This window comes from Sphaeramia orbicularis, chromosome 6, assembly GCF_902148855.1.
Source record: "Sphaeramia orbicularis chromosome 6, fSphaOr1.1, whole genome shotgun sequence".
Taxonomy (NCBI): Eukaryota; Metazoa; Chordata; class Actinopteri; order Kurtiformes; family Apogonidae; genus Sphaeramia; species Sphaeramia orbicularis.
This window is the reverse complement of record NC_043962.1, coordinates 37,303,654-37,327,060: the sequence shown is the minus strand read 5'-3', so window position 1 is coordinate 37,327,060 and position 23,407 is coordinate 37,303,654. Positions and strand designations below refer to the sequence as shown.

At 35.9% G+C, this 23,407-nt stretch overlaps 1 protein-coding gene across 1 annotated transcript in view; it reads left to right on the top strand.

The window, feature by feature from the left end:
* immp2l (inner mitochondrial membrane peptidase subunit 2) overlaps positions 1 to 23,407 on the top strand; it is a 312,405-nt gene that overhangs the window by 13,256 nt on the left and 275,742 nt on the right. The window contains exon 2 of the mRNA XM_030136553.1: positions 16,896 to 17,036. Coding sequence (XP_029992413.1) covers positions 16,899 to 17,036 — 138 coding nt within the window. The 5' untranslated portion in view covers positions 16,896 to 16,898. The remainder of the gene's footprint in view (positions 1 to 16,895; positions 17,037 to 23,407) is intronic.

Sequence of the window (23,407 nt, the reverse complement as noted above, 5' to 3'; positions counted from 1 at the left end):
CGAGCGTTTCCAATTTATGCTCATCTTCCCAAACGCCAATGAGGCATTCTATCTCTTCCTCTGCCCAAATTGCTCCTTGACTCATTTTCTCCACTTACTTATCCAGCAGTTGATGAAAGGTTTGAAGCTCATTAAACTCATTAGCCTAGTGTCTGTTTACGTCTGGTGGTGGCACTTTTTTGACAGAGCCGCTCTGCTTTATGGTAATAATGTTTGTGACATTTCAGTGTATCATACTCAGAGTGGTAGAGAAAACTGTAGTTGTCTATTTGTGTCTTTGTGGTCATGTTCACACTGTAAATGAACCACTCTGCAGAGCGATTGCAGCCGAGTTGTTTTGTTCCGGAATGGAGAGCAATTCCTGCTTTCACATATGCTAGGGACGGGAAGATTATCCGGTATGTACCAATATACTGTCACACACGTGCACGATCTGAGTTCACCAGTAGAGAAGCTGCGAGCGAATGAAAATTTTTGAATAACATCAAGATGCATTGGTTATTGAATGTTTGTATCAATAAAATTAGATTAATTCAATAAAATATAGTTTTACTTGCATTTAAAAGTGTTACTATTTATCTGGGTAAAGTTTTTCTTTTCTAAAGGCCCACGTTAATGTGCACTGTGGATTCGTGGATGTATACACTGCACATGACAGTATGAGCTCCGCAGATACACTGTGATACGTGTCCTGTGGATGAATACTATTTTGATTTGGTGAGGGAGCAAGAAGTCAGGGTGCCCCCTTTTACATCTTAGTTTTCTTCACCCAATCTAAATATCTGGGATTTTTATCTTTATTTTAACTACTAAATTGTAGAGAAAACATACCTAAAAAGATGAAACTAAAGATATGCTTTTTAAAACGTGTTGGTAAGTTCTAATTAATAATTTATTTATGAGAAAAAAGTCAGAACACCCTTGTCTTCATTATTTAAAGGATAGAATCCTGAAAAAGCCTCTAACAATCTTCAGGTGGTTTGCACCTGACCATGTGCATTCAAGCTTCATTTTAGGCACTGGATGGAATGATAATGAACATGAGAGGGTCCAGCTTTTCCTCCCAAATATAGGCCTATTGAATTTACCAACATATTTCAAAAAGCTTTTCCTTAGTTTCATCTCTTTAGGTGTATGTGCTCCATATCTTTTTATTGTTATTAAAAAAAATCTAAATCCCAGATATTTATATGGTAAAGAAAACAAAGATTTAAAGGGGCCGTCCCAACTTTTTCACATGAGGCACATGTTCTGAAATTGCACAAAAGCCAGTTTGTGAAAAGTCATGGTTTTATTTTATGAATAATCAAGCTCATTGAATTGCACTGCATATTCTTTTATCAGAATGAATGTGTTGAATCAGAATGTGCTTAATCGTTCTGTATCATGCTTTGGCTGTGAATCGTATTGCATCGCAAGATGCCACACATATCTTTAATATATCGGATTGGAGATACTGTATTGAGATGCGTATTGTGTCGGCCTTATAACTAAGATTCCCAACCCTAACATATACCCAGACTGAGCCAGAGACTTGTTCCGGAACAACAGCTCCAATTGATCCAGGTGTGAAAACACCTTAAGTCTTTAAGTAACATTTCTTCAGTTGCAGTAAAGAACATTAGACAAGTTGTACTTACCTGTAACTGTCTTAAATTGTCTAAAATGAAGTTGACAGAAAGCCAGACTATGAAGAATTTTGCAAATGCCTGTCTTTGGGATCTTTAAGGGTATCCTAAACCCATCACAGTGAGATTTCGGCTAAAAGCAGAACCACTGTTCACTTGTTCACTAGGATTGTCTCATTCAATCATTGTGAACTTAAGTGATTTGTTGTTTAGCAACAGCCAGTGGTCTGCCTCACATTGAAGCGGCAGAGAAAGGAATGGAAGAGGCATGGTGAAGTTAGTATTTCAACTTAGGAAAGCTCAGTTTTCCTCATTTAAAGCTTCAGTAATAAGTGATGCGTTTATTTTTCCATGTCTGTTTCATAATTGTATCCAATTGTTGAATATTATCAAGATGACAATATACTTACTCAAAGTTAGGGATATAGAAGAGAAGAGAAGAGAAGAGAAGAGAAGAGAAGAGAAGAGAAGAGAAGAGAAGAGAAGAGAAGAGAACAGAATAGTCTTTATTGTCACTGTAACATGAAACATGTACAACAAAATTTAAAAAAGTGTCAGCCAGTCAGTGCATAATAAAAACAACAACACAGACACAAACATCACAATAGTAAATAAATAATTATAAAAACAAACACACACAGCCATTCATTCAATCACTGCACAATCCTCATCACTGTATATATGTGTTGTGTTAAACATTGCTTTTTATGGCATTGAGGGTGGTTATTGCTGTTGGATAAAAACTGTTTTTGAGTCTGTTGTTTAGGATCTGATTCTCCTGTATCGTCTGCCTGATGGCAGCAATTGGAATATGGATACACCAGTATATTGCCTGTGGTGTATGTTATTGGTTGTTTTCAGAAGTTTGTATCATTAAAATAGTTGCTGAAGGTCTAAAAGATGACACTGGTTGCAGTGGTAGCATCTTCCATCTTTATGGGTTGGTTCTGCTGCCTGTCACTACCAGATCAACTGCCCATTTGCACATGCGTGACGGTAACTCTACTTGGACAAACCACCAGAAATACTTTGCCAGAGACGTTTAGAGTCATTCTGTGCTGCAGATGACTATGTCATTGAGTGTATCATGACTACTGACTACTATTTTTTGTTATTAATTATTAAATTATTATATGCTGTTGCAGTGTAGTTATTTTTTTTCCTTAAAAATGCAGAAGGTTCATTTAGTCATTAAGGACCAATTCACTTATTTTTCTTATCAATGAAAGAGGCCACCTTTCACTTTATATTTTGCACACAAAATGTGCTTATAAAGATTTGTTATTTTTAATATATTACAGTTAAACATATGTTGTTTGTTTACAAAGTCATGAAAATAAAAACAGACACCTTTGACACAGGAACAAATTTTGCCCTATTTTTTTTTTTAATCAAAAATGCTGAAGTGAGAGTTGGAGATACTTGGCTAAAAATATATATATTTCAGGGTGTACTCCACTGTAAAATGTTTGAGAACCATTGCTTTACCATAACACAGTCGGGTATTAATTTCTAAAAATAAATAAATACATAAATTCTAACATTATCTGTGTCATTTCTTCAGCCACAGGAAGGGAAAATAATCCACAAAAATACCATCATATTAGAGGTTAGAGGAAAAATAATCTGTTTGAATTGTGTTTATGAAAGACTGTAGAAGGCAGACTGAAGTGATTACAGTGGCTGACAGTAGATTTTCAGAGGCTGATTTAATAATGATGGTATCGCCAAACCTGGGACAAAAATTAGACTGTGCTGGAATTTTTTGACATTAAAACCTTAATAAGTGTTCAACTGAATGCCTGAATGAAAAAAATAAATAAGCAACATCAAACTAACATTGAAAAAACTTAAACTTTTGATCTATCATTTTCCCTCAGAGTTTATAAGCCCAACTGAAGACAAAGGTTATCCGTCAGCCATTATATCAGACAAACACTTAAAAATACTGCTTTGTAGTTGGATGTCTCACTAACCATTAAAGTTCCCAGGCTTTTAATATATTCAGTGAACAGTGTGTACAAGGCAGCATACCACCAAATGTGATGGAACAGAATATAGTTACAATCGCACGTGTCTTGATTTATGGCACTGAATGTAGAGAAAAGTGTTTTTGCGGAATACTTTGATCCCTTTAAGTTCACCCAGCAGCATCTGATTCCAACACAGAGGCATATGTACAAATATACAATGTAGGGAGTTGCTGATAATCAGATTTAAATGATTTGTTAGGTTTCTTTTGCCTTTTGTTAAGTTAAAATAGGAATTTGCATATATTTGGCCATTTGGTTGTATCCAGAGGTCTTATTTATGTCTTTGTGCATAAGAAATCAATATAAGTGAATCCCCAAAGGAACTTTGTGTTGGTAAATGCAAGTTCTGCAAATTTACAGGATTTCAGTTCTGTTGCAACATGATGATGGTCATATGAACTATGTTTTCAGGTCAAAAATGTCCAATTTCATCACAATTAATGCTATATTTTCATGTCACAAATGGCCAAGTTATATTTGAACTGAATTTACCAGAAAAACAAATATTCTATTCTTTTAGATTCCCCAGTTTTTCTTACAAGATTATATCCTACATATCACATGTTTTATTTTTACAGGTTGCAATATGGAGTATGGTGCTGATCCATCCTGCTTATGTTACGCAAATACATACATTAAGAATGTCACACTTCACTTTTTAAATCAACAGTTTTCTAATAATAAGCATTTTTATAAAGAAATAACAATTCTATATTGTTATTTATTCTTTAGTACGATGATAAACTATACAATAAATAATTCTGATCCTAGTTTTTTGCACGGGGATCATTTGTGGAAACGGTGACATGGCTGCTGAGCATCAGTATGATGGGATCTGGAACAACCATGTCACATCCGTCCACTGTCACATTTTGTGTTTTTGTGTCAGCTGTTATTGTTTTAGATCCACAATACTAACATTTATGAGTAAGAGGAGAATTAGCAATAGTAAGTATATAAGTTTATTACTAATAAAGTACTGGTACTGACCAGAGCATCATGGGTAATGTCACGTCCATCCACCAGCAAAAGTTTTCACATACATGTGCTATTCAAAATCCAATATTACTGAAAATAGAGCTTCCACTGTCAAATAATATCAGTAGTCTGTGCACAAATGTATTAGCATTTCAACACAGTTCTATGCATTTCTTACAACTTTTTTTTTTTGGACAAAAATGGCCACTCATTTGACCCCCTAAGTAAATTTTAGCCGTTATATTTTAATGAATAGAAGTTTAAGTAATGGAAATCAAAGCATCTGAATGTCTAAGAAGTGAAACAGTAAAAGCCCCAAAAAGTGCTGGTGTGGAGATACCAGTTTTCACCTGACAGCGGTAAAGCCCTCTGTTACTGAATTATTGATGAGATTGATTTTTAATTAAAAAACCTGAGAAAGAAATTGTAGTTTGGGGGTCTTTTGCTGTTGAAATGCTTCATAATATGATCTGGACATTTAGCTAACAAGGTTGAGAAAGTCATTTTTCATTTCAGTGTGACTTTGATGTGGGACCTGCTGCGTCAGCCACATCGTTTCAATGCGCCGACAGGAAACTACAGGAAACAAGGTCGTTTTAAAGTGAGCGCTGCGGGGCTCCAAGGTGCCGGCACAGAAACGACTCGACTGTAAAAATGAGCGGAAACCTTGAAGCTCCACATTGAGCTTCCTCTGATGATACACTTGTTCTCTGTGAGGGAAATTATGCAGCGGGCTGTACGGAAGTGTAATGGCAATATGTTCATGTCAGGATGGATTGTTATGCTAGAATAGATTTTCTGCTCCGGCGCTGGAGTTTCCTCCCTCCAGCACATGGTGGGTAACTGATGTCTTACAAAGCCCAGCGGAGGCAGATCACTGTGGTTAATAGGACGTAACGTATACTGAGGCTGGGAACACTCTCTTCTTATTCTTTTCTTTGTTTGAGAAGGCTGTGATACTCTGTCTGTGTATATTATATGTGATTGTGTCTTAATGGTTGTTAAAACCACACTGAAGCACTGCAAAATACATCAAACAATAACTGCTTAAAGCATCAGTTTTGTGGCGCGTGTATTTTAACTGAAACAGTCTCGTACCTCTGTTATGTGTGCTGTGAAGCGTTATGTTTTATGTGAATGCCGTTGCTCACAAATGTCTTAAGCGATGTTGCTCATATATTACCAACAAACCAGCAGTTTGTTGGTAAATGATCATGATTTTTGTCATAGTTGAAGAATTCATTCTCTATGGAAATCATTTCACACTTTTGTATTCCTGGATTTGCCAAAGACCTTTTACACGTGAAAGTCTGTACCCAAGATGAATGTTTTTTACACTGACATTGTCAACCACTGAGTTTTGGTTTCACATTGCAATTACAAGTGCATTAGAGAACTTTGGAAGACATACCTCCAGGTAGTGGCAGATCGTAGGTGTGTTGTATCTCCCTGGACATAAGTTCGAGTTGACTTTTTTTTACTTTGTTGGACCATATTTCTATTAAAAACTTTGTCTCCGCCTCTTCATGTGCAACTGTACCTGATTTTTTTCCCCCCTCTGGTTATTTCAGATAACACCTTGCTTCCTACGGAGGGTCAGAAAATCTGAATAGTTAGGTATTCTCACCAAATTATGCAGACTAAATATGAAGTCAGTTGTATTATTTATTTATGTATTTGAACAGTATTTTTAGTGGCAAAAAAGGGAGACGTTCATGCCCAAAGTGCACTTCCACATCAAATATGGATAGTTCTTCTGTGTGTGTGAACAGATGCTGTATTTACTGATTTTGCTGCTAAGTGAAGAGGCAGGGTGAATGTGGAATCCACCAAATACATCACAATTCAATGGATGGTTTTTCCCAGTGACCACAGAGCTTTTCAGGCTGAAGAAGTGGAATATGCCTCAGTTGGTCAACCCTCACCTGGTCTGAGCCAGACTGAGAACCAGAGAGGCACAGAGCTCACAACAAGCACAACCGAAAATGTTTGTAGCAAATATCTGGATGACAGTTGAAGAAATGAAGAGCAGTCAGTAGGTGTGTTTCATAAATGTTGTTAATGTACATTTTGAAATTTTTATCGGAAAATGTTTACAAAGCGTTAGAATTTGAAATAACTTCACAAATTTCAATCACTTTCTGTGTTTTTAACTGTATTTCACCAAAAAGAAAAAAACCCTTTCAACTAAATTCTGATTGACTGTTCCGCTGCATCTTCCCAGATATTCCAATTTCAGCTACGTTCACACTGCAGATCTAAAAGCTCAATGCAGATTTTTTGTTGAAATACTTTTATTTTTTTTTGCGTGATTGTTCACATTATAATTTTAACGCAATTACCATCAGACTCATGTGAACAGTCTTAAGCCCTAAACTGACCCGCATCTGTTGAAGACGTCACACGTAGCAAACTATTTACAGAAGTAAATGTGGATCTTGCTAGGTCCCGCCTCCTCCAGCGCAGAATTGTGACGTCTGTCACATTTCAGTGACATAAAAGTCACATGAAATGTGTATGTTCCTGGTGGCCATGACAGCTCAGTTTACCCGAAACATACTGCGCCGTGGGATTTTGGCCATTTTTTTCTCCATATTCAAGTTTTGTTACATAAACAGTGCATTACGTTTCAGGCAAACGGAGCCGCCATGGCCACCAGGAACATAACATAAAGCTTTAATAATCTGGCGTGGCATCCGAAGCCTCTGCCATGCTGCTGTGTGTTTTCCTCTGTTACACTGCACAGCATACAGACATGCCTTAATACTAATGTGCACAAGACCCAACGAATCGACTGCCGAATTCATTGCCAACTCTTTTAAGAATCGATTTGGAATCGATTTAATAGATTCGTTGTTGCAGCACTAGCACCCATTAAGTTTAAGCATTTGTTCTCACTTATGTAAACCTAATAAAATATGTTCTTTATTATTCATTATTTTATTTATTATTCATGTTGGTTTTTTTCTTTTGATGAAATATGATAAAACTTGGAGCTGATGATCAAAACCATGTAACAATGCAAATATTTACCAAATATTTAAAGAAGGTCATAGCCTGCAGCTTTGACCTTTAACTGAATATTTACTTTTTCAGCTCCTATATTATCCTACATTTTCCATTCTTTCAGAGGCAGATTTTATACTTTTATTTTAATTAAATTATTCAGTACAGTCACATCATTAATATTAATCCTTACTTTTCTACCAGCTTCAACTTTATAGAGATGTTGCTGCAATATTAAGTTAATTAAGAAAATTAATTCAATAATCACACTGCTCTCATTTAAAGATCTGCTGCTTTCTTGGTTATATAAACTATGGGTTTGGGCTGTTGGTTGAATATAATAAGCAGTTTTGTTAACATGTTAATAATATAACAAACAGAGATATCTTAAACTTCAGTCTTTGGAAATGCTTGTTGGAATATATCAAAGGTGGTAAATGTTTACACAGTCGATACTGATTCAACTAATTTACTCAAGTAAAAAGACAAAAGTCCGATTTATGAAATGCACTCAAGTAAATGTAAAAAGTGTGAACTACATTTCTACTGGCTGTTTCTGTGCAAGGCCACAGATATCCTCTCATATCCATTTAGTACCAGTTCTGGTCTTGGACATTTCCTTACATAGGCGACACCTTTTTCTACACAGTCAAGTCACTCTTTTGTCTCTTTTGTCTTTTATGTTGCTAAGTGCGTCAGGCTTGATATAGCACTGCTCAATACATCTTTTACAAGATCCTATACACGAGCTCTATACATGAGTTTTTTTTGTTTTTTTTCCTTAAGTGCTGTACTCCCATCGCTGTAGGTTGTTATCAATCTTGATGTATGGACGGCACACAGTATAATATAAATACATGTACCGGTAGTTGTGTTGAAGTGAAGTGAAAGTAAAAATGAAACTGAGAGAAATAACATCTCAAGAAAAGCACAGATTATTGAGAAATCTACTCGTGTATTAAAAAATATAAGTAAGTTGTTACCTAACACCTCTAGAATTTAGTATGGATCAGTGGTGGCTTGTCAATAGAGGGTGCTAGGGTGCTGCCCCACCTGGCTGACATGAAGAAGAAGATAATAGGAATCACATAAATTAGTTTTACAAAAACATGAATATTTAAATAAATGAGCTACACATGATACAGCCCATGGGTACTGTGTATAATCTGCATTTAAGTGTAGTCTAAAAATGTTTTTGGTGAGCAGTCAAGAGATGTGCTTCCTGTCTGGGGCACAAAAATGTGTGGCCGAGGCTCTCCCTTTACCATAATAGACTCATGTAATAAATGGCTTGTGTGCAGTAGACCCCCTCCAATGCATCAAACAGGAGAGCCACCACCCACAGGAGTAAACGTCACATCCTAAAAGAATCAAAACCTCCCTCAGAAATGCAATGTTACACAAAATCATCTAAACCATGGGTGAACACACTTTTTTCGGCTTGTGAGCTACTTTTAAAATGACCAAGACAAAATGATACACGCCCATGACATCTATATTATAAAGCCAAGTGGCCTCTGTACGTGTGTGTGTGTGTGTGTGTGTATGTGTATCAGCTTTATAACTGAAAAATTGGACAGAGCTAGTCTGTGCCTTTTGGAGTACTATTGTATTTTGGGTCACATGCTACTGGGAATAGTAAAATTCACAAACCATCATGTGTAAAAGTCTGTGATCCATGTGTAAAAGTCTCTGATCCACATAGATGTCAATACAAAACTAAATGAGGGCCATTCTATTTCTTCCTAATCTGTGTTATACCAGTAAGATCAGTTAAGTCATCAAGTAATGTGAATGTGATGAAGTCATACAGTAACATTACTGTAAAGGCCTTTCATACTAATATATAAGGTAACTATAAATGCATTCTTATCTGTTACTTTTGATTTCAAAGCAAAGCAAAATGACGGTCATTCTATTTTTTCTTAATCTGTGTATGACACCAATAGGCTTTGCTCAGATAGAACCCATGGATTTTCATGGGTCAGTGCACTAGTCTATATTATAAAAGTCAAGTGGCCTCTGTTTTCATGTGTGTGTGTCCGGAGATTCACACAAAATGGGGCGGCCATGGCTCCAATAACTGAAGGGTTGGTGGTTCGAATGCTGCTCTGTCCGTTGTGTCCCTGGGAAAGACACTTCACCCTCCTTGCCTCCAGTGCCACTCACACTGGTGTGTGAATGTTCGGTGGTGGTCGGAGGGGCTGTAGGCGTGAACTGGTATCCACACTTCTGTCAGCACGCCCCTGGGCAGCTGTGGATGCAGGTGTAGTTTACCACCACCAGAGTGAATGAATAATGGGTCAATAATGTAAAGCGCTTTGAGTGGCCAAAATTATTATTATTGTTATTTTAAAAATCCAGAAAGAGCTGACTACTGCAGTTTGGCTTACTTATGTATTTTTTGTCTAAGGACAGACTAGTGAGAACAGCAAGTTGATAGGACCAACATTTTGGGAAATATTAGACCTGCAACCGATTAATTGACTAGGTGCTTGAACCCAGTGTAAAAATTCCTGATTTGATTAATCGACTCGAATTGATTGAAGGGAGATATTCTATTGCAGTTTTCCTGAATTGAAGCTTCTTTGTGCGTCACAATGGGCGTCTGTGTGAAACACAACAGTGGAACCATGTTTAACAGCAGAGAAATGAAGGAAACTAAGCTTTGATTCAGGAGAATTTTGGCTGAATGACTTTTTTTGGATCACTTTGAGTTGATTAATCGGTTGCAGCTCTAGAAAACATTAATAATTTTAGAATATAATAGCCTTACAATCACGTTGCTATGGCCAGAACACTTTGGCGGTGACGGCTGGACAGTATTAAAACTACCACATCTAGAACCTGTGGATCCCCACAGGTCCACGCGCTAATATTAATATAGCTCGGTAGGTAATACTGAGGCAGGAGCGGTAACAACTTTGAATTTCATTTATCCCATAGGCTAACTTTAAATTAATATTTTAAATAGTGGTGCGTGTGCTTTGGTATATCCTAGTGGTGATATGTGGTTAAAGTGCGTCTGAAAAAATGACTTGCATACTGCGCCCCACCAAAAAATAATTTCACCAGCCGCCACTGGTATTGATCATGGAAAATATATGTTCATAAAAAAATGTTTGACGTTCTATCAATCTTGCATGAGCCTAAAATCCTATAACCCACTTGTCTGCAAACAGCTCCCCTGATTTGAGTGCACTAGACCTTGTTTCATGTGATCAGGTACATATTTTAGTGTTTTGTTGGCTTATTTTATGAACCTACAAACCAGAGATGCTACCAGACAATGAATATGAGTTTAAACAGTATCTTGTGCCTTAACATTATTTGCAATGAAGTGTAAAATCTGTCATCACTTTTAGAGGTATTACAAGGACAAGAAATGCAGATTAGCTTTTATACTTTTCCCCTTAAAAGCAGTTCACGTCTACGGAGACGGACGTCGTCTGACTACAGATGGGGGAAGTGTTGAGGGAGTACAGTGAGCTTTTGATGATGTTTCATTTGAAGTCTTGTGATGTGTAGGTAATAGCTGTAGCAGATCTCCAGATTGAGGACAGTGGAAGTCCAGACGAGGCTGTTAGCTGTTAGCCGAAGGCAGCGGTGCATGGCTGCTGCCGCTGCCGGCTGGTCGGTCATTTCACGCCTGTCTGGGCTTCCTGGAGCACGCCGTGAAAAGCAAAGTGGATGAAAAAGTCTGTCTGGGGAGAACAGACACAGCGTGATGTGTTTTCAGTGTCGAATCGCCAAACCTGCAGTATAAACTGACAAAGAGGACTCCTTTGTTGTGGTGTCCAAACAGCTGAATGTTGTAATCATTTAGATTCATGATGTGCTCAGATAAGCATCTGTTGGACTGATATGTACGGCAATCCTGTCCTCGTGTGAACCCGATCTGGTCTAAATCTAGGTTTAGGCTTTGGATGGTACCGTATGGATGAACTTACTGTACTTCATCAGATTCTGGAGAAATCTCTCAAATCAGATTTACTTTTTTTTGTATCTCATGATATTCTTATGACACCTTTATGGTTTGTTATGGTTTCTAAACCTCACAAAAGTCAGTTATTTGTGAGATTTTTCCACTCTACAGTCTCACCTCAATTAATGAAAAAAAAGGAATGTACAGTTTGCAATTACTTTTCAATTTCCTTACATTTGACCTTTTTTGATACATTGGTTTATCCATTGGTCTATCACTATTACATTTAAAATGCTCTACCCCCAGATTTTGGGATATAATTTACTTCAATTAATTTGAGAAATACATGAATGTTTTTCACATTTGGGCTGCTTTAATCAGTTTGCAGAATGCTAATATTCAGAAACACCTTGAAAGAATTTCTTAAAATTTGGCACAAAAGTTCACAATGATGAAACATTTTAATGATCAAGTTCAAGTTTTCTGACCTACTTGTTATGAATCCAAAATCTTAAGACCACCTGAAGGGAATTTCTTTAAATTTTACCTGAACTCAAGGATTTCTGACTAGTAGTTGGTGTCCAAAATGTCATATTTTTGCACAGATTATGATGGACAGAGTAGATGCATCTGGCTTTTTTTTCTTGTACTACATTTTTGTGACAGCTTTGGTTCTTATTCAGTATAAAAAATTATGTGATCAGTTTGATGGAAAAGGGGTAACTGTTTTGTTTTTTTTTTGTAATTAAGTCTAAGTTTATCATTTTAGCTCTTACATGCATTTATGTAATAGCGATGTTGGGGAAAGATGACAGGAAACCCAGAGAAAGGAGGGTAACATTTTTTTTTAATGTATGTCTTCTAGGCATTTTATTTAATAATGGACAATAGAACATGAATAAAAGGCACCTGGACCAGGAATTGAAACGGGAGGAGGCAGTTCATAGTCAGTGACCCCTCAGCCTTCCCAAAATAACAAAGGTCTATCTGAAAGTGGCAGCAGAGGGGCATCTACCAGAAAAGAAATCCATATAGATTAATAAAAAATGGGAAACAGAATTAAATGCAACATTTTTTGCAGATTGTCTTTATCAGGCATTAACTACCTCCTGTCTCCTCTTCTCATTAAAGATTTGAATCACAATTCCTGTGCTTGTATACAGTTTTATGTTTGCCAATAATGTCAGTGTCTCTACATAAGTTTTTTTTTTCTGTTTGTATGATCATGTTTGTATTACTCATACTATTAGGGTTTTTCTATTTCTGCGTTTATGAGTATATGTCATTGTCATTTTAACAACTACACATACAGTTTGTATGAAGGAACGCCACCTCCTTCACTTTGATGTTTTTTGATCAAAAATCAAGTCAAAAGAACAAGTTGATATTGAGCTTGATGATACCTACTTTTACTTAAGTTTAAGGAGCTATAGTATTTTTAATTTAAAATGATTTACGTAGATATGACCTAAACTAATCACTAATGTTTAGAACAAAGTTCTGTAAAAGATGCCAGTGCACTGAACCTTAGAGATCTTATCTTATCTTATCTTATCTTATCTTATTATGCCAATAGTTTGATATATTTATGTGACCACTAGAGGGCGATCTCCAATTATGCGGAAAACTAATACCATAATGTTAGAATGTGACAAGATGGGATGAGAACCACAAAGAAACAATGTTCACAGTCAAAGAAAGTGACAAAGTGATTAAAGCTAGAAGCACAGTTGTTTATGGAGGTATAAAGTTATTAAATGCCTATGTATATATCCTTATTTATCATAAATATTTCTTATCTGTAGTATAGTGTTACCTTTTTGTATATTTCAGTAGTATTTAGTAGTATTTCATTGGAATATGTATATTTAATATTTTATCTTGTAGCTTTTGTACTTTGCCTACATTTTTCAGTATTTTGTGTGATTATTTTTTGTACAGTCTTTTTGCATCAAGTGTTTTTGCTGCTAAACAGAACAGAGCTGCTAAAAAAAACATTCATTTTTCCTGTAACAGTGACAATAAAGATCTATTCTATTCTATTCTATTCTATTCTATTCTATTCTATTCTATTTTTTGCTAAGTTGTTGTTGTGACAGTTCTGACCTTGTTTGGATGATTCCAAACAGATCTTTAGGCAAGGCAAGGCAAGGCAAGTTTATTTGTATAGCACATTTCAGCAACAAGGCAATTCAAGGTGCTTCACACAGGACATTGAAATAAAAGAAACAAAAAGAAACACATTTAAAACATTATAAAAGAAACCTATAAAAGGTGATTAAAAACAGCAAGTAAGAAAACAACACATAAAATAAAAAATAAAATAAATAAATAAATAAATAAAAATAAAAACACACACATATTAAAGTAAAAGTGCATCTACTGACAACACAAACCATACAGGAAATGGAGGTGATTCAAGATTTTACTGTGGCTCATTTCTGCCTAAAAAAGAGCTAAGCTAACAGCTATAATGTAAACTATCAGCTAACATAGTAACCTACGGGAAGGATTTGACCAACTCTTCAAGATAACCAGCTGAGTTTTTATATTTTAAGGAGAAACCCTGTAGTTTTACATACGTGTGTAGCATTAAACACACGTTCACACTTTATTCAGTGACTGGCACAACATGTGGAGATGTGGCGTTAAGTTGTTGGTGGTTTTACTAGTCCTAAACATGTGATATGTGACATCCCCTTAACCCATAAAGACCCAGACATCCACAGGGGTCATTCCATCCCAAATCAACCAGATTTCAGAAAGTGCCCTGCATGACCCCCGTGGAAAATTCTGAAAAAAATCACACTTATTCATCTACCAGATAAACAAACACATCCAAAATTTTAATGTCATATCTGTAATAGTTTAGGAGATACAGCCCTTTGAAAATTAACGTTTATTTTTTTTTAATTTTGCAAATTTGCTTTTCGGCCAACTTTGAGGAGCTCTGTCTCCTTAGGTATTCAAGGCACACTGCTGAAACTTACTGTCTGGGGTGAAATCCCCCTGAAAAGACCATATTTTGCATCAAAATAATTGTAGGTGCCTTCATATTTGGTCCATGAGGCCTTGAAATCAGGCCAAAAGGCTAATTCTTCCAAATGTCCTCTCTCTTCAGACTTGCACTGTGCCATAATGGATGAATGTAGAGACCTCTTTTTTTTTTTTGCATGGATTCTTATGGTCAAGATGCAACAATTACTGCAAAAAGACTACATTTCAATGAAAAGTGTTGCTGTGAGGCAAAGAATAAAATGGGTCAATTTCAATTTTTCACAAAAATACTCTTTATTTGAGCACCCAAATTACTATGTGGCCAGTTAATGAAAATTTTGAAATTTTTACCATGTCTTCATATGTGTTTCAAGATGTTGTGCACAAAATTTCAGCTTTGGGATAGAACTGGTTCTATTTTTAATATTTTTTTTACTGCATGACTATATTTTCTTCAAATTGTATACAAACATAGGTGTAAATGGCATTTTTAACAGTATAATGGCACTGATTATTGCTCAAGTTACGATAATACTAGAGATATTTGAACAAGGGTGTGGAACTGCATGATGGTTCAGACAGAATAATTATAGATTTCCCAGAACTGGCTCAGGTTGATGCCTGTAGTAGAGACTTCTCGGAAATTGGATGGAGCTGGTCAGTTGACCTAGTTTCACCAGGGTCAATGACATAAATGTAGCTAAGATTTCCCAGAATTTTTATGATGCTGGCCAGCCTACTTTTGGGAATTCTATTCATAATCCTGAACAAACTTACTCATCATGGAGGAAAAATGTGTTGTTGGATTGATCTTAAAGGATAAATGTCACAAAAAGACATTATCAAGACAAACAGGCTTTCTGAAAATTGGTGATCTCAGTGAGGATAATAAGGAATTGATACAGTTGAGATGTGGACTTTCTCTGCAAAATGCAGACACCATCAACCTTATAGTGTTTCATTCACTTCCTGTCCAGTCCCATTTAGAGATATACGATTTTCAGCGATTCGACAAACAAATGAATTATAGAAGAGAATATACTGCTGTAGATTAAGCTACCAACAGTGTATAAAGTAATAATAATAATAATAATAATAATAATAAACTTTATTTGTGTAGCACCTTTCATACAGAAATTGTAGCCCAAAGTGCTTCACATTGATTGAAAAAATACAATATTAAAATACATTAAGATTTGATTATACATCAAGAAATAAAATGAAATTTGAGAGAAATACAATAAAATAAAAATAAATATAAAAACAGCGCACATTAAAATATTTGATTATGCATAGAATTTTTGAAGTGCAAGAAATAAGATGAAATCTGAAATACAATAAAATAAAAAATAAAAACAGAAATACAATAAAATAAAATAAAAATAAAAAAGCGCACATTCCTGGTTCCTGAATTGTGACCCCATTTTTATCTCCTTTCAAAGGCTAATGAGAATAAAAATGTTTTTAATTTGGTTTTAAGTATATTCAGTGAACTGGCTTCTCTAATGTCTTTTGGAATTGTATTCCATAACTTTGGTGCATAAAGTACCTTAAACATGTACAGCAAAAAAGTGACATACATAATAGACGGCCAGTAAAATGATTCCAGACATCATAGATAATGTATATGACACTAATGCCCTACTTTTATTCTTTATACGATTTTAAGATTTAAGATTTAATTTATTGGTCCCCGTGGGGAAATTCGTCTTCACTGACTGAAAACATTAAAGGAAAAAGACATTACATAACATACAAGAAAAAGATAACATACTATGCTGACAATACTTATAGGTTGCATTCAAGTACAATTTTGGATGCATAACTTGTACTTTTGGTATGTGGTACCTATTAGTACATTTACTACAATAGAGGATTTCAGTATTCCCTCCACCACTGCTGGTTATCCATCACAGCCAAAGTGAAGTGGAGAAGCAGAGTAAGATAAAGTCAGTTCATGGTAAATGGCCTCTTCTTCATTTGCTGTTGTCATTATGCATTTCCTTTTCCTTTTAGTTTTTATGACTTTGAAATGATGCTTTGTTGTGGTGTGCTCATTCATGAATCCTTATTAATTTGTCACACATGCTTTTCCACTTAACACATACATGTTGTAATTTTCAGCCCTCTTAACCCATGTTAGCTCTGGTCTGTTTCCTTTGTGGTTTTCTATTAGTCTCCCGCTGCTGCATTGACTGACTCCCCCCACAGAGATCAATAAAGTTTAATCTAACATAGCCTGATCTAAGCCTTAGGAATTTTTGTTTTCTTTGTCTCGTCATGCTTCTCAAGTTGTTGGTTTTGTCTTTTTATTTTTTCCCTGATCAGGCCATGGCTCAGCAGGCTAGGACGGCAGGGAAGCGCTACCTGCGAGCGTTCGTTAGCGGTTTCTTCGTCGCCGTCCCTGTAACTGTCACAGTCCTGGATCGATTCGCCTACGTGGCACGTGTAGAGGGAGCATCGATGCAGGTAAGAGCTGCAACACATCCGGCAGTCGTGTGAGGGGAAACATTGTGGTACGCTTTGAGAGGCGTCCCCTGAGGGCGACTAGAGGGAAACTCTGTATAACAGGGAGGTCAAAAGTCACAGACGATTACAGAGTGTTGAGACATCAGAGACTGAGTTTCAAAGCCAGTTTTGTCACTCTAAGATGAGCTCTGACATATTTCAGGCCCATTTTTGTCATTTTTTTCCTCCATCATTGTGCAGTTATTCTTGTTTGTTTTGTTGTACTGCTACAACATGGACCAATAAAAATCTGATATTTTTCTATAATAAAGCAGATGTCAAGACAAGTTGTTATCGGAGAGAAAACCAGAGTATGTCTTTTCTGTAGCACAGTCCACAACTCTGCCAGGGATGTTAAATGAGACAGTATGGATGTTTTGGAAATTTTACCCTTTCATACAGTATATCTCTAATTTATACATATTTTGATTGCACACTTTTATATTTTTTAATATAGGTCTTTATTTTATTGTGTTATTTTTGGATGTGAGTACACTGACACTGGTAGAGACCACCTGCAGTTTCTGGTGTACTGGTGTAATGACAATAAAGACTATTCTATTCTATTCTATTCTATTCTATTCTATTCTATTCTATTCTATTCTATTCTATTCTATTCTGTTGTGTTCTGTTCTTTCTATTCTATTCTATTCTGTTGCGTTATGATCTGTTGTGTTCTGTTCTTCCTATTCTATTCTATTCTGTTCTGTTCTGTTCTGTTCTGTTCTATTGTATTCTATTCTATTCTATTCTGTTGCGTTATGATCTGTTGTGTTCTGTTCTTCCTATTCTATTCTATTCTATTCTATTCTGTTCTATTCTATTCTATTCTATTCTATTCTACTCTGTTCTGTTCTGCTCTGTTCCGTTTCGTTCCGTTCTGTCCCGTTCCGTCCCGTCGCTGTATTTGATTTTTACCTTGAAAAGTAAACTTGTCTCAGTCACAGTTTCTCAGTTAAATTATTAATTAATAGCCAACGTGGTGGTGCACTGTCGTGTTACAGTAAGAAGGTCCTGGGTTTGCATGTTCTGCTCGTCTAGGATGCTCCCTGTCGGTATCTGCCATAGGATGCAGGACCCTCTCAAAGTCTAAGCAGTTCAGAAAATGACTAATTAATATGTTTATTTTAGGCAGTAATAATAAATTTACATGCTTTTGAACTATGAAGCCTGCAACAAAACTTTTTTAATTTTATATTTGTGTCATATTCAGACAATCAGTGATGATGACTGAGGATAAACAGTATATGTTGATGTTCTCCAGTGTTAAAATGAGAAAATGCGATACAATTTAGGGGTAAATAAAATCAGAATTGAGTACATTTGTAATCCAAGTGACTAGTCATGCCCTGCAAACTTGAAAGCATGTCCAACTAAGGATTTTCTTTGACTTCTGTGTTTTACCAGTATAATAGCCTAAGTGGACTGCATCCCACATAGGCCATGGCCTTATAACCACAGCCTGACTTCAAAGCCATTTGCTGCATGTCATTCCTTTTTTCTTTTCCCTATCATTACCTGTCTCTCTTCACTGGGCCTATATAATAAAGATACAATACCCAACAATACATCTTAAAAAATAAAATAAGATTGCCTGAGTCACTAATTCACCCATCAATTTCAGATGCATGTTCATTTCAAAATCCTTTTTTTTTTTTCTTAATTCAATTTTCAATAAGTGCTCCCAGGTAGGGCAGGTACATTCTGTATCATAACTAAATGTACACCAAAATTGCACAGAAAAAGAACAATGTTTATAAAATATTTACATTAAGAGCCATCTCTTCCCACTCAACCCACATCATCAAGAGTGGGCGCATTGAACCAAATCAGACCCTAGAACAGTGTTTTTCAACCTTGGGGTCGGGACCCCACGTGGGGTCGCCTGGAATTCAAATGGGGTCACCTGAAATTTCTAGTAATTGATTATAAAAAAATGAATAAATAAAAACTTACTAATAAAAAATATATGGTGAGTTGAGAGAGACAATCACAATCCATAAAAGACATGACAAACTGTGAGTCTGAAACTGAAGCACTGTGGTACTGTTTATCTGTCAAATGTTCATTGTGGTCAGTTTCAGATGCTGCAGCTCTTTCATAATTCATAGTTTGAGTTCTTGTTTGTTCAGTATTAATTATCAGCCTTGTAAATCCAAGCTGGACTGACTGTACATATCCTGACCAAGGAAAATAAAATTCTCACTTTGTGCAGTAATCTACACCTGGCTTTTCTGCCTCTGTCCATAATAATATACATTATATAGACTAAATGCCATCTAAAATTAACATTTATTTGCAACATAATATAGCAAACTATTACATGATGAAAAAAAAAAAAAGTTTTGAATGTCTGGGGTCACCAGAAATTTGTGATGTTAAAATGGGGTCACGAGCCAAAAGAGGTTGGGAACTACTGGGCTAGACAAAGGGGAAAAAACACAAGCGTAAACACAAACAGATAAAAAAAACAATTAAAAAGAGTGAATACATAGATAGATAAATAATAATTGTGAAGATATGTCTTTTCCCATGTGGTTGGGCATTGAATGAAGTGTCATACTGTGATGTTTGGATGTTATGGAAGTAAGTCAGAGGGTTTTTTTTTTTTTTAATTTCCTCTCAGAAACACTGACTGAAACATATAATATTTCCAATATGTGACAGGACATGACATGTTAAAACCACTGACTGAATGTGGGTGGAACAACTTGCCTCCTTTTGAGTAGAGCTGAACATCTGCCGGAGGGAGAGACAAAGTAAACCATGTGATGTTCAGTAGCTTTTAGATGGGACAAGAATATTTTTGTGTTCCTGCTCTGGATATTCCTTTACTTTTCTCTGTATGATGGTTTTCTATAAGTAAAGTGTGTAAATGTCCAACAGTAACATGATGACATGATGTTCCACCAGCTGTGTCAAGCAGAATTTGTACAGATTATAAAATGTAAAGGAAATGTAAAACTCAGAATTGCTTAAAGCAGTCATATTTTGCTCAACCCACTTTTATTAGTCTTTTTTTTTTTACATTTATTTGTGTATTTGGACCCTAATAGTTCATAAAGTTTGAATTGGAACCCTCCAGGTGCTGCAAAGCTATCTTTATATTACTTCCGGTAAAAAATCTAATGCATTTCTACAACCTGTTTCAATTCCTTCTTAATTTATTATGTTTTATAACTAGTTACATCACAACTTTTGCACATATAAAGTCAAGACTTCTGATGTACATTTCTCCGAATGTGACATCATTGTTTGTCAGCAGAAGCGGTTGTCGTCCATACTGAAAATATGTCCAAACTTTGAGCTGATTACCTAAAATATTCAGTTGTTGGCTGAATGGGACAGAGCAGCACAGTCAACAACCTGGTGGGGGTGGGGTCATTTGCATTTAAAGGGCCAACGCTCAAAACGACCTTTCTCATGTCATTACCCAAAAAATATTGTTGAAGGTAGGCCTGTGAAGTTGAATTAATGAAGAATTCAGACCCAAGAATAGCATTTACAGTTTATGTAGACCACATGGAAATGTTTTAAAATGTAAAATATTACTCCTTTAAAAGTAATGAATTCAAGAAACTGGGACTTATAGCAAACTAATAATTAAATGTTTGTACTTGAAAGAAAATTAAAAATCATTCAAGAAAAAAATTATCTAGTATTTGTTTTTGCATGAGGCCTGTCATACCCTGGCTCTGACTTGGCTATGACGAAACTAGCACCACACCATGTTTCACAAAAGAAATAATGGCTCTATTCAGCTTAAGTTAGCTTCAGTAGATACTAGGCCTGTAACGGTACACGTACCGAACTGAACCGTTTCGGTACACACCTGTTCGGTTCGGTACACAGCTGTACCAAAACGGCACAGTATGATGAGAAAAAGAAAAAGGAATGAAAGATGTTGGTCGATGCGGAACTTTAAATCCGCGCAAGTTTCACACGGACATAGTGAAGGAGCACACATTGACCCGAAATATGAAATAGCAGTTGATATAAGGTTAAAAAAAAACAAGAAATATGATGTGAACCTGGAAGGAAGAGACTGAAGACCCTCCACCATCAGTCCAGTCCAGTTTGGATCAGTTCAGGTTCAGGTGAAAGACTACAACGAGGAAAGAGATGTTAATAAGATGGACGTTGTTTGGCCCCTAGGAACTACGGTAGTTCTAAAACACTTACACTAGCTCTGTCTGTCTGTCTGTCTGTCTATCACACATGCTGTATAATAGAGGAATAAATAGAGGGTTGAAAGTATGTAAAGTTTCACTTTCGTTTCACGACAGCGTTTATTACGTTAGTTATGGACTGCACCCCCAGGTATATAACTGCACGCCCCCCCCCACCCCCCAGCTCTGACAAAAAAAAAAAAAAAATCCCTCGTGCACACAGGCACACACAAATACACACAGTGTCCTAAACAGTTTGTTCTCTGTCCTAAAATAAATAATTTGGTTCATTGTGTTGTCAATGTTTCTCTTCAGTTTGTTTAAACAGAATACCAGTTTGTCCTCTTGTTATTGTTGCACTTCATGTGGAATTTTTTTGTTATTTTTATGCAGAATGTGAACTGACAGAACTGTGATTAGATTTTTCTTGTTTGTTCAAAACTACCTTTCAGGGAAAAGTGCAATACTAATGTTTAAAATACATTTAGTAATATTAATAATTTATTTTATTTTCTATTTGATTTGTAGCAGCAGAATTATATTATTCCTGTTTTTCTATATTCTATTGTCTCCAAAAATTGGGGAAAAAATGTAAAAAAAATTCATAAATGCATTAATAGACATTTTGAGGGGTTTTCTGTCTTCCCGTACCGAACCGAAAAAAAACGAACCGTGGCTTGGAAAACCGAAAACGTACCGAACCGAAAATTTTGTGTACCGTTACAGGCCTAGTAGATAACTAACATATGATAATTAAACATATGAGGTGTGAATGTCTGTGTATCATTGGTGTTTTATGTGTATGAATTGTAGTGATTGTTCTAAGTTTGCAAAGTGAACTAGAGGAAGAACTTGAGAAAACCAACGCCACCACATCAAGGAATGTGTCTGTAGAGAGAGGGAAAGAAAGGAGTGATACTATTGATAAAAGTAATGTGTCCTTCAATGCTTTTATTCTTGTACTGTTAGAGTTGAACATACAGGTTCTCAATAATGCCAGACACTTTCATAAATCTATCACCATCAAACAGCTTTAATCTCTTTATCTTTGCTTTACTCTTTCTTTCCTTAGTAAGAGTTTAATACTGGAGCAAAAGAGTTTGAGTTTAAGCTTTCTTCACCCCATAGGAAAATTCATTCTCTGCATTTAACCATCCTAAGTATTAGGAGTGGTGCACTGTGGAGCGCCCGGGGACCGGCTCCAATGCTAAGTCGCGGTCAAGGGCACTTGACAGTAGAATTAACTCAGCCACTCTGATATCGGTGGAAACATGGGGAGAGCATGCAAACTCGACACAGAAAGGCCTCGCCCTAGACAGAATTTATACCCAGGAGGTGACAGTTTTGACCACTGCACCAAGAGAAATTTAGACTAATAAAAAACTTGAGAATGTTCCTTGAAATGGTCCTTGCTTCAGTATCATTCCATAAAGACCCAAATATCCACATTTAACCAAAACCATCTACTAGTGTAAACTGTTGATCCATTAATCCTGTCAATACATGTAAATAATTGGTGTAAAATGCAGTTTGTCATCTTTTCATTGTCATCAGATATGACCCATTTGGACGTTCAGAGGCTCCGTAGTGAACGTGAAAACACTGTCATCTTCTGCAGCATTGATTCACCAGAAAACCCATGGAGTTGGATCAATGACAGTGGATTGACACACTTGTTTTTAGTTCAGTTAATGATAGATTCTACCAAAAAAGTAACTTTTTCATCAGTTTTCTCTGTTTTGATATAATAACCTTTGAATTTATGTTGACTTTTCATGAATATCTACATCACGGGTGTCAAACTCATTTTAGTTCAGGGGCCACACACAGCCTAATATGATATAAAGTGGGCCGGACCAGTAAAATAGTATAAATAATAGGATAAGAACTTTTGAGTGAAAAAAACAAAATTCTGTAATAAAAATGTTTACATCTACGATTGTACTTGAACATAACATGAACAAATATGAACAACTTGAAAATTCCTTAGTAAAATAAGTGCAGTGTTAACAATATTACACCTCAGTTTATCATTTGTACATGTGAATCACAACTTAAAGATCACAGTGGATCTACAAATACACCAAACATTAAATAACAGGGAGAATATTATTAAAATTCCACTTACGTCTCTTAAGACATTTCAGATATTCACTTTTTTTG